This window comes from Cucurbita pepo, chromosome LG08 (genome assembly GCF_002806865.2).
Source record: "Cucurbita pepo subsp. pepo cultivar mu-cu-16 chromosome LG08, ASM280686v2, whole genome shotgun sequence".
NCBI lineage: Eukaryota > Viridiplantae > Streptophyta > Magnoliopsida > Cucurbitales > Cucurbitaceae > Cucurbita > Cucurbita pepo.
The window spans coordinates 6,336,784-6,348,999 of NC_036645.1; the positions used below are offsets into that span (position 1 = coordinate 6,336,784).

Sequence of the window (12,216 nt, forward strand, 5' to 3'; positions counted from 1 at the left end):
AAGGACTTGGTTTATGATTGGATCATAAACAAATTATTCATTAGAGAATCAGTGGTACAATGTAATTACAGGGGTAAAATGGACTTTTGATCTAACTGTAATTATGAACAACTCGTGAAGGATCGACTTGCTTGTAATGGTTATATCAATGGACATAACTTGTCCTATAGTGTATAAGAGTGCAACTCTAGGTCTATAGTGGAGTAACTTATAGTTAATGAATGGAAATGGATTCATGAAAGATTTTAATTAATTTTATATCATTGAAACTTATAATCTATAGGTGTATAAGGTCCCTTGCTAACGTAATGTTAAAAGGTTCCATTTATTTAAAAGAAAATGTGAAAAAGTTTATTTAATACATTAGCTATATTAAATATAGAAGAGAAAATAAATTTAATTTGAAATGTCAAATTAATATTTAATATATTAAATAAATAAAAAATATATATTTAATTTAAAGAGTTAAAATTAATATTTAATATATTAGATATATTTAAAAAAAATATATCTGATACCATTAAATATTAAATCATGTTTTGATACATTAAATAAAAAAATATATATTAGGATATCTTATATATTGTAATTTGTATAAGATATTATCTTATAATATATAGAGTCGGCCAGAGCTATTGGATCATCCGATTTTGTCAAGAAACCAGAAAAATATAAGTATAATTTATAAAAATAAAAGGATTAACTTATCATCTATTTTTATTTTTGTATTACAAAAGGAAGAGTATAGGATGGAACATGAGATGGGAAGTGATGTAAGGTCATCAATAATTGGGAAGCACATGCATGTGGAACCCTCCAATACAACTTAGACAACTTGACAACTTGGCACTCAAACAGCCATCACTCCGCCCACTGCTTGATTATAAGAAAATAAAATAAAGACCATTCTTAGCAGCCGACAAAGTGAGGCAGTCAACAAAAGGAGAAGTAAAAGGGATTACGCACTCTAAGAGATCTTCAAATTCAGTATAAGAAGAATAAGAACCAAGAAATCTGATACAAACTTGTTAGAATCATGGCGGAATCAATTCTATTCAATGTTGCGGCATCCCTTATAGCCAAATTGGGCTCTCCTGCACTCGCAGAGTTTCAATTGCTTTGGGGCCTCGATGATGAGTTTGACAAACTCAAACATACCATTTCAGCCATGGAAGCTGCGCTTCTTGATGCAGAGGAGCAACAGTTCAAGAGCCATGAACTGAAGAATTGGATTTCAAGGGTCAAAGATGCTTTCTACGATGTCGATGACTTGATTGACGAGTTTGCTTATGAGACCTTGAGGCGGCAAGTTATAGCCAAAACTAAAAGAGGAGCGAAAGAGGTACGTCAAGTTTTCTCTATGCCTCATCAGATTGCATTTCGTTTTAAAGTTAGTCACAGAATTAAAGACATTAGAGAAAAACTGAATGCTATTGATGTTGATAAAAATCAATTTCATTTCACGGAGCGTGTTATAGATACTCGAAATGATGAGCTGAGGAAGAGTCGAGAGACTTCCTCTTTTATATATGATGATGAAGTGGTTGGTAGGAATGATGACAAGAAAGCAATTATGGATCTTCTGATAGATACAACTACTAAAGTCAATGAAAACATTGCAACGATTGCCATAGTTGGAATGGGAGGATTGGGAAAAACCGCACTTGCACAATCTGTCTACAACAATAAAAATGAAATGGAACATTTTAGGTTGAAATTATGGGTGTGTATTTCGGAACAGTTTGATGTAAAGGTTATTGTTGAAAAGATTATAGAGTCTGCCACCGGAAAGAAGCCTGAGATCCTTCAAATGGATTTGTTGCAAAGTGAACTTCGAAAGCATATTGATGGGAGAAAGTACTTGCTCATCATGGATGATGTGTGGAATGAAGATCACGAGAAATGGGTTAATCTTAAAAGATTGTTAATGGGTGGTGCAAAAGGTAGTAGAATTTTGATCACAACACGTCATCAACGAGTTGCAGAGACTTTTGATTCAATTTCATCCTATGCTTGAGGACAATTGGATGACAAAAGTGCTTGGCTATTGTTTAAAAAAATGGCTTTCAGAGGTGAGAAATCAGAAAAAGAACTTGAAAATTCAAATCTAGTCGAAATTGGAAAGGAGATTGTGGCAAAGTTAAAAGGCCTTCCTCTTGCCATAAGAATCATAGGATGTCTTTTGTATGCTAAAAAACCAGAACATCATCTTTGGTCGGCTTTCAAGGATAAAGAGTTTTCTCGAGTTTTGGAGCAAAGAGAAGAAGCACAATTCATGCTGTCAATATTGGAGCTCAGTTATAATCATCTTCCATCGAGTTTGAAGCAATGTTTTACATATTGTTCTTTATTCCCCAAAGATTATATCTTTCAAAAGGATGATATGATAAAGCAATGGGTGGCGCAAAGTTTCGTTCAATCAATTGGAACAATTGAGCCAAATGATATTGGAGAAGATTATTTCATGGAATTATTATCAAGATCATTCTTTCAAGACGTCACAAGAAATGAGATGGGTGACATAGTAGAGTGTAAGATGCACGATTTGATGCATGATCTTGCTTCTTCAATAGTAAAAAATGAATGCGTTTCTATGGATGTGAATGATTGGGTCGTTATTGAAAAAACCAGACATATCTCAATTTGCCATAGGTTCGGTGTAAAATTGGAGTCCTTGAAATTATTATATGAGGCAAAAAAATTGAGGACTTTAATTATTGATTCTCCCATTAGGGATTTCGAAAAAGTCGTTAAACTAATCTTTACCAAGTTTTTACGATTAAGGACGCTGAATTTGAATTTGGCCATTGAGTTTACTAGTCAAGCATTGCCTAAATCTATTGGCAAGTTGAAACATTTAAGATATTTGAAAATATGTCAAATTGGACTTTGTTTCCTTCCGAATTCTATGACTGAGTTGTATAATTTGGAAACACTTATTCTTGATGGGTGTATGTTTTTACAAAAGCTGCCGAGAGATGCAAAAAATTGGAGGAACCTTAGGTATCTAAGTCTTGCTGAAAATTTCCGTATAGAATTCCTTCCAGATTCGATAGATGAATGGAAGAATTTGGAAACACTCATCCTACGAAAATGTTTGTTGTTAAAAGAATTGCCGAAAGATATTAAAAAATGTGTCAAGCTTAAGCATCTTGATTTATGTGGTTGCGAATCTTTGACTCATTCACCCAAAGGACTAGGTGAGCTTACTCGTCTTCAAACAATGAATCTTTTTGTATTAAACAAAGATGTTGGTTGTGATTTAAGCGAGTTGAATAGACTGAGCAAGTTGAGGGGATCTTTAACCATTAATGGTTTGGAATTTTGTACCACTGATGATCTTGAAAAGCATTCTTTTAACCTGCAACAGAAGTTGGGTGTTCGAAAGTTGAAGTTAGTTTGGAATTATTCCAAAGATGAGCCTAAGAATATTTCCGCAAATGATGACTGCAAAGGGGTTTTAGAATGTCTACAACCAAATTCAAACGCTCAAAATATATATATATGTGGATATCAAGAAGTCAAGCTATGTGATTGGCTATGCTCTAATGTTCTTACTCACTTGGTCAGCATCAAACTTTCAGATTGCTTCAAATTAGAAGCTCTCCCCCAATTCGATCAATTTCCATTTCTCAAGCATCTGGGTCTGCAATCATTACCTTGCATCGAGTACGTTGACAACAATGAATATCCTTCTTCATCAATGTTTCTTCCATCCCTCGAGAAATTAATCATGGTAGACATGCCCAATTTAAAAGGATGGTGGAAGGGTGAAACTTCATCAGAATCTTCTCCGAACAGTGCCTCATTTCCTACAACAGCGCCTTTCCTTTGTCAACTTAAAATTGATAGTTGTCCTAAATTGGCTTCAATTTCTTGGCATGCACCTCTACGGAAACTCCAAATAAGTGATGTTACTTTACAACTACTTAATACGGTAATTGAAATGACGGCAAATCATTCTTCTTCTACTCAGTCTAAAGTATCTTCTCTTGAACTTAATAGAATGAAAGATCTTGAGTTTTTGCCAAGAGAGCTATTCTACAATTTCACAAATCTTGAGCTCCTTACCATAACGGATTGCAAAAGCTTACAAATATCTTCTTCTCTTGTACAACATCATGTCAATGAGGCACTATGGAAAGAGTTTCAAAGTCTCCGCTTTTTACATCTTTATGAAATTCCCAAGTTGGAGTATTTGCCTGATGGGATGCAACATGTGACAACTCTTCAAACCATTTACATAGGATGTTGTCCAAATTTAGTAACTCTACCAGAATGGATGGACAGACTGACTTCACTCTCAGACCTAATGATTTTCCAATGTCCAATGCTCACTACATTGTCGGAAGGGATTCACCACCTCCCCTCTTTAAAATCATTGCAAATTTGGGATTGCCCTAAATTGATGAAGAGGTACGAGGAAGGAAGAGGAGAAGATTGGCAAAAAATTTCTCATGTTCCTTTCGTGGAAATTTTGTAACTTCGACATTGAAGAGAAGAACTTGTTCGTCCATCAACTATAGTTCTTCATGCAAAAGAAGCAAATGAGAAAGTCTAACACATCAAATCAGTCACGTACAAGTCTTTATTATTATTATTATATGTGCCAATTCAATTTTAGATATTATCCTCTTTAATTCATTATGTATCGTTGTTAGTCTCACGGTTTTAAAACGTGTCTGCTAGGTAGAGGTTCTCACGGTTTTGTTTCTTTCTCCAACCGATGTGGAATCTCACAATTCATCTCCTTTAAAGGCCAACGTCATCGCTAGCACACTATCCATTTACATGCCAATAATGAGCTAGGAAGAGTTTGGCTAAGTACACAAGAACGGTGTCCCATGTCATTAATAGACTTCGGCAACATAGGCCCGATCGGGTTCATCTCATGAAAAGTGGTTGAACATGAAGCCATAAAGAAATGAAGGTTGTAGTTATGGGTAAATTTCATTTTCTTTGCCTTTCTATGACTACTATCAAAGCCAAACAAAAAAGAAGAAGAAAATGAATGATAACACTAAATATTGATGCTATTGAAGATTATAGATTGGTAATTTGTCCGTGGAACAACTATATTAGGCCGTTTATTTGGTTTCGATATCGTTGTTTGCTACTTCTGTTTATCTTCTTCATCAAGGTTTTTTTTGTCATTTCTCCATGATTTGAACATGTAAACCGTCGGGAAACTGTAAACCGGGCGTTCGGACGATATTGCCTCCCTTGATTGCTTTGAACCTGACACTCCCAAATGTACGAACATTAGTTTCTCTCGATTTATTAGTTTTCAAAACTTGTCTTGGATTTTGAAAACCATTTGTAAATGGTACGTAACAAAACAAAAAACTTATAGATAGAACCAAAAAGAGAATCTCCGAATCGAGAATTAAATGATTGTCGAACACGAGATTTAGATGTAGACAAAGTTAGCATCTCATTCTTGCAACTTACCTGTACTTTGTAACCAGGCAGTGGAGAAACACAGCCATTTGAAGTTTGGTAAAATCTGTACCAACACAGAACCTCATGCCCCCACCAAATGCCATGAAATGTTTAGATGCTCCATTCAATTCGGATTTCTGCAAACCATATCAAAGTGTAATTCAATTTATCATGTAATAGCTCAAGCCCACCGCTATCAGATATTATTCATTTTGGTATGTTATGTATTGTTGTTAATCTCACGGTTCTAAAACAATCTATTACGAAAAGGTTTCCACATCCTTATAAGAAATGTTTCGTTCTTCTCTCGAACCGATGTGGGATCTCACAATCCACCCCTCTTGAGAGTCCAACGTCTTCGTTGGCACACTGTCCGGTGTCTAGTAACAACAGAAGTCCATGGTTAGTAGATATTGTCCGTTTTGACCCGTTACGTATCGCCGTCAGCCTTACGGTTTTAAAACGTGTTTGCTAGGGAACAATTTCCACATCCTTATAAGGAATGTTTCGTTCCCTCTCTGAGATCTCACAATCCACCTCCCTTGAGGGTCAAGCGTCCTTGCTAGCACATCGTCCGGTATTTGCCTGTAATACGATTTGTAACAGCCAAAGTCCACCGCTAGTACATATTGTCCGCTTTAGCTTGTTACGTATCACCATCAACCTCACGATTTTAAAATGCATCTCCTAAATAGAGGTTTCTACCTTCTTAAAATGAATGTTTCATTCCCCTCTCCAATCGACGTGAGATTTCAATAGTAACCCGCTCCAAAAAGTGAAATAAGACCACATACCTCCCACCGCCATGGATTAAAAGCGAGGGGATCAACATATTTTTCAGGATTCAAGTGCACAGCAGGAGGGCAGACCATAACTGACCACCCAGCTGGAATGGTATATCCTGCTCCAACAAATGTGTAGCCGCCATTTGTGATGATGTTATGAAGAAAAAGAATCTATGAGCTCGATATACAGACATACATACATACCCTTAAACTGGATGTCTCTCAGTGCTTTTCGAAAGATTCCCGGAACTATATTTGCCAGTCTCACAGTTTCATTGATGAACTGACAATTGAAGAAGTTTGATTATGAGAAACAAAGAGGGCTTACAGAGATAAAATAATTGAAGTAACCTGAAATGTGAATGTCATGGATTTGTATTCTCCCCATGTAAGCCCACAATCTGGATTCTCCCTTGCCTTCAATATCCCCTCATGTTCACACTGATAAAGATGCAAATAATGGATTTAACATGAGGATATTGTTGTTTAAAGTTGAAACAACATTAAACAGACCGTCAGCTCCTCCAGCACATGAGGATTGTTGAGGAGGAATTTAATGGCGGCAGTGAGAGCAATTGAAGTAGTTTCGAAGCTCGCAAAAAGCAGCACAAACATGAGGTCCAGAGCAATTTCCTCCGTGAGAACAGTTCCATCCTTTGCCAGTTCTTCAAGAACATAATCAAAAAAATCTGTTTGCTCTTTCCTTGGATTTGCACGCCTTTCTTGTAACATGTTTTTCAGCATCCTCATCGCTCTTCTCCTGCCCTGTTGAATTAGGGAAGGAGACGCTCAGTTTCTATAGGAGGTGCTTAAATACACTACTAGTAGATATTGTCTGTTTTGACTCGTTATGTATCGTCGTTAACCTTACAGTTTTAAAATCCGTATACTAGGGAGAGGTTTGTTCCCCTCTCCAACGGATGTGGGACCTCACAATCCACCCTTCTTAGGGCCCAGCGTCCTCACTGACACACTGCCCGATGCCTGACTTTGATACTATTTGTAACGGACAAAGTCCACTGCTAATAGATATTGTCCGTTTTGCCCCATTACGTATCGGCGTCTACCTCATGGTTTTAAAACGTGTCTACTAGGGGAGAGGTTTGTTCCTCTCTCCAACTGATGTGGAACCTCACAATCTACCCATCTTGAGGCCCAGCGTCCTCACTGGCATACCGCCTAATGTCTGGCTTTGATATCATTTGGAACAGCCTAAGTCCACCACTAACATATATTGTCAGATTTGCCCCGTTACGTTATCGTTGTACACCTCACGGTTTTTAAACGTGTCTACTAGGGAGAGGTTTGTTCCTCTCTCCAACCGACGTGAGAACTCACCATCCGTCCCCTTGGGGCCCAGCATCCTCACTGGCACACTGCCTGATGTCGGGCTCTGATACCATTTGTAACAGCCCAAGTCCACCACTAACATATATTGTCAGCTTTGGCCCGTTACGTATCCTCGTCAGTCTCACGATTTTAAAACGTGTCTACTAGAGAGAGGTTTGTTCTACTCTCCAACTGACGTAGGACTCACGGTGTACAGTGTGCATAGCTTGCTTACCTGTAAGCATTTGTTATAAGCTGTTCCAAAAACATTTAGAGGGAAGGAAATCAAGCCCTGTATGAATGCAACGAAGTTCTCTCTCAAATTCTCTTCAGAGTTTTCTGAATCATAACTAATCAGCTTCTTTGCAGTCAGATTAAAAATCATCTGCAAGAACAACAAAAATCAGTATCAAACAAACATGGAGAATGAACGAACAGGTTTGGTTCTAAACTTTTCAGTGTAATTACACTTGCAGTCTCATCCTTCAATTCAACCGATTCAAGACATGACCATTGTCTCAATCTTGTGGTAGCTACAGCCTCCACTTCAGATATCATCTTCCTCAGATTTTCAGGGCCAACAAGATGAAGAACCATGTTCTTCAGAAACTTATACATGAAACCGTGCAATGAACCAACATTTTGCCTTCCAAATATCTGGGTGAAGGTAGATGGATACCAGCTCTGGAACAAGTGACCCTCTTGTTGAAAGATGAAGTGATTGAAGTCGGGGTCGGTTGAGACAATCAGCGGTCTTCCCACCAAACTTGTTCTGAAGATTGGTCCGTACCTATCCACTCTGTTTCTGATGAAAGGAGGGACATCAGAGGAGGTATTGGGAGCGAAGAACTGGAAGGTTTCACCAAGCAGAGGGAACCCCATTGAACCTGGTGGGAGTTTTCCATTACATTTGGGGTTTCTCCAACGGTAAAGCCAGTGTGTAAAGCTCAAAACAACAGTAGTTCCTATCAAAAGAACCCACATTTTGGTTGCTGCAAACTGAAATGGAAGTATTGTGGGTAAGTTGTGCTTGGATGTGCTCTTATCTTCTCTTATAGCCTCATTGGACGTTGCAACTAGTTAAGATTTTAATGTAAATCTTTTTTTATTCAATATCTAAGTCCCTCTTGATACACCTCGAGCAAGGTTAAAGATATTTAGTTATAAATTATAGTTTAACATATGTATCATATTCGACTCTTTGTTATTTGTTATAGGTAAATATCTATTGTCTTCCATTACTGTCTATTTTATTATAGACAAATATCATGTATACATTTATTATGATTCTCTAAGTGATTATAAATAGAGAAATTTCATGTCGGGTGGTTTTAGCAAATATTATCATGGTATCACACCTCTTTTGGTTTAGCAACCTATATCTTTTCTTCTCTATGCTTATGAATCCTCTTCTCATCTTCTCTACCATCACTGTTGACTTTGACGCCGCGGGGTAGTCGTCATGGCTGGCGCAAGCGGAGTCGATTGATTACTCTTCAGCTCCACCTTTTTTGTCTTCAAATCATCCTTCGCAAGCCGACCTTTCGTCATACTTCGTACATACAACCTCACCTTCTCCAACACAACGAGTCTTGCCTTGAACCAGAAACCTCCTCATCCTCAACCTCGGCAACTAAAACTTCCCTTCCATCTTCCATTTTCGTCTTCTTCTCTTCTCTTTGCATTCTTCACGGCTATGGCTTCCTCTTCTGCCTTTGTCGTTGTCATCCTTGTCACTTCCCTTCCATCTTCCATTTTCGTCTTCTTCTCTTCTCTTTGCATTCTTCACGGCTATGGCTTCCTCTTCTGCCTTTGTCGTTGTCATCCTTGTCGCTTTAATCACTGACTCTTTGAGCTAGGCCCTAGGTGCCGCACTGGCCTCTTCGCCAACCAAGTCGCCGCCGGCCTCCTTGCCAAAATTGGCTCCTTTGCTCACTGTGGCAACTCTTCCAACTTCAACACTATCTTTATCTCTTGCTCTGGGGGCGTGGCTCCCTCTCTGTCCATTGGAACACCACCACCTACTATGGCGCAGACTACTTCTCCATCGGCTTCGCTTACTACTCCTTCGGAGTCACAAGCGCAAACTCTAATTGCCAAATATGATCGAAATATTCTTACTCGTGTTCATTTGCTCGATAGCAAACCAGTCCACAAGGCACAGAGCCCACTCCATCTCTGCCCTATCTTTCTTCTTCGTCTAAAATACACCTCAAAGTCCGCTTTCTCAATTTCTGTCATCTTCTTCCTCTCTTTTCACCGCCACCATCAAACTCTCTCTCTATGTCTCTTGCCCTTTTCTCAAAATAGAGTCATTGCCCTAATTCTCAAGTCTCTACCTTGCATCTCTATAGTTCACTCATGGTTGTTTCTCAACACCTGATTGTTGATGGTTCACCTTTCTCTAATCCTAGATTATTGTCGTTGTCAGACGATCCTTTTGCAGTTTTCGATGGCTAAGAAAATACTATGCCGCCCATCCAGACGTCTCTTCCGAATCAGGTTGTTGACATCTTCACAAAAAGTGTTTCTCGACCTCTCTTTGAATTTTTCAAATTAACGTCAAATCTGATGCTCAGCTGAGGTGTTAAGGATATTTAATCCTGAATTATAGTTTATCATATATATCATATTTGACTAGTTAAATATAATTATCCATGTATTGCTCACACGTGCTTTGTAATTTAGTTGATTCTCTAAATGGTTATAAATAGAGAAATTTCGCTACCATTTAAGTGGCGTGGTTTTACAAATATTATCGAGCACCACTGATTCTATAATGAATAATTTGTTTATGATTCAACCATAAACTAAGTTTTTCTCGTGGTCATGAGAAAGTGGGCCCCTATTTAAGTATTGAAATCACAAATTACATAACTATTCATCTACTTACCTTGTATGGAAATGGATGAATTCTATGTCATGAAACTATGTGTTCTAACTCCCTATTTGTTCGGTCCTCAAAATAGTAGTTATATTGAATTGGTTACAAAAGTTATTCTCACCGGGGGCAATTCAAAAGACGAACTCTCTCGTATAGAAGTTCATAACTTACTTAGGTTCAAGATCTTGTCTCGTATGATCATTTTAAGAATTATTATTTAATAGATTAAATTACAATTATAGTTCCGAAACTTTAAAATTTATGTCTAATAGATTCAACCGAATATTTGTGGTATATAAAATTGAAACTTTATAACGGCTTAGACCGTAATTTATTTATTTATTTATTTTTGAAATTTTAGGGTTTCATTAATTAAAAATTTTAATCCTTTATAATCTAATTAAACTTAATAATTTTAAATGGTGTTAAAATGCATATGAAATCGGAAATCTATTAGACACAAATTTAAAAATATAGTCTTTAAAATCTATTATATACACTATTAATAATAAAATTAATAATCTTAATAAATGCATAGCTCGATAAATTGAGGCACGTCTACCATCTAATGCTATATTGTTAATTTAATTTTTATGATGAGTTAATTATTTGTTATCAATTATGTTTCGTATGTAGCGATATTACCAATTGGCTACTTATTTAAATTTGGTTTTAACTTAGATGGAGTATAGACACGTTGAGTTTAGTTGAGTTGGTAACCCAAACAATCTAAATAGAGTTCACAGCCCAACTTAATTTTTTTTAATTATTTAAAAAAATCATATTCAGGTTGGGTTGTCTAATTATTTTTTTAATTTTTTTAAAAAACCATTTACTAGTAACAATTCATCATTAACTTCCGTTATAAACGCTTAATTTTTTAAAATTAGTGTAGTGTTGAATTGACCCAACAAAAAAAATGTCAACCCACAAATCGAACCAAATTTTTTTGTTTTTAAAAAGTTCAACCCAACCCAACTTTTATGGTTTAATTTGGATATTTCGAGTTTGTCTGTTTATCGGGTCGAATCTCGCATTTCAGATATGGTCAAACATATTTAATCTCTACCATTTAATAAATCCTTCTTAAATAATTACCCATTATTCTTAATTTTTTTTTTATAGAAATTAATTATAATATTTAAAATTATAAAAACTAAATTTTAATTTTAATTTTTCTTTAATGATAGGGACCCATTTTTTAATCTAACTTCATTTTTAATTTTATTTATGTGCCAATAAACTAAATAGAACTTCTAAATATAGAATTAAAATGATAAAACAAAAATTAACCTGAAATAGTAGAAATCAAATTTATAATTCAATAGCGCCCGAAATTATTGACGCATTAAAAGTTATAATTTAACATTTTAAATTTAGTATTAAGTATTGTTTTAATTAAAATATTAACATAAAAGATATTTATATTGATTAATATGACTATATATCAATAGTGTTAACTTTTTTGTTGAGATATTTAATGCTATTAATTTTTAATTATATCTAATTAATTATTTAATTATTTAGTATTAACTATGGCTTTAAGTTTAAATTAATATCTTAATATAAAAACTATACATTTATTTTCAATGTTTCTTGCATATATGTTTTAAAATTTTCAAACCGTAATTTTTCGGTTGTAATGTTCGTGTATACTTGAAAATGATATTTTGAAATATAATGATACCTTTTACATGCATAAAAATTTAAGATCGACTATCTATCTGTGTGCATGAAAATTACATTAAGATATAAGACAGTTACATATTTAAGTGC

General features: G+C 35.8%; 3 protein-coding genes across 4 annotated transcripts; 2 read left to right on the forward strand and 1 right to left on the reverse strand.

The window, feature by feature from the left end:
- The first annotated feature begins 1,036 nt into the window (after nt 1-1,036).
- Nucleotides 1,037-2,017, forward strand: LOC111800134 (disease resistance protein RGA2-like). Its single transcript, XM_023683721.1, has one exon. The coding sequence runs from the start codon at nt 1,037-1,039 to the stop codon at nt 2,015-2,017; it is 981 nt and encodes a 326-aa protein (XP_023539489.1).
- A 42-nt stretch (nt 2,018-2,059) lies between these two features.
- Nucleotides 2,060-4,483, forward strand: LOC111800135 (putative disease resistance protein RGA3). The gene has a single exon (XM_023683722.1). It carries the CDS (start codon nt 2,060-2,062, stop codon nt 4,481-4,483), a length of 2,424 nt encoding a protein of 807 aa, XP_023539490.1.
- A 247-nt stretch (nt 4,484-4,730) lies between these two features.
- Nucleotides 4,731-8,629, reverse strand: LOC111799755 (cytochrome P450 87A3-like). 2 transcript variants are annotated; one of them, XM_023683218.1, is made up of 8 exons: nt 8,025-8,629; nt 7,792-7,941; nt 6,741-6,992; nt 6,579-6,668; nt 6,432-6,510; nt 6,237-6,343; nt 5,452-5,579; nt 5,067-5,238 (listed from the first exon to the last, which is right to left on the reverse strand). In XM_023683218.1, exons 1-8 carry the CDS (start codon nt 8,538-8,540, stop codon nt 5,151-5,153), a joined length of 1,410 nt encoding a protein of 469 aa, XP_023538986.1. In that variant the 5' UTR covers nt 8,541-8,629; the 3' UTR covers nt 5,067-5,150. The 2 variants fall into 2 exon arrangements, with proteins under 2 accessions (XP_023538987.1, XP_023538986.1); XM_023683219.1 differs by lacking the exon at nt 5,452-5,579 and having other exon boundaries at nt 4,731-5,238.
- Nucleotides 8,630-12,216: the final 3,587 nt, after the last annotated feature.

Coding starts and splice junctions, on each gene's coding strand:
- LOC111800134 (XM_023683721.1), top strand. CDS start 1,037: ATGGCGGAATCAATTCTATTCAATGTTGCGGCATCCCTTATAGCCAAA.
- LOC111800135 (XM_023683722.1), top strand. CDS start 2,060: ATGGCTTTCAGAGGTGAGAAATCAGAAAAAGAACTTGAAAATTCAAAT.
- LOC111799755 (XM_023683218.1), bottom strand. CDS start 8,540: ATGTGGGTTCTTTTGATAGGAACTACTGTTGTTTTGAGCTTTACACAC. Junction 6,669..6,740: donor ATGTGCTGGAGGAGCTGACG/GTCTGTTTAATG, acceptor CATCTTTATCAG/TGTGAACATGAGGGGATATT. Junction 6,344..6,431: donor GAGAGACATCCAGTTTAAGG/GTATGTATGTAT, acceptor TTGTTGGAGCAG/GATATACCATTCCAGCTGGG.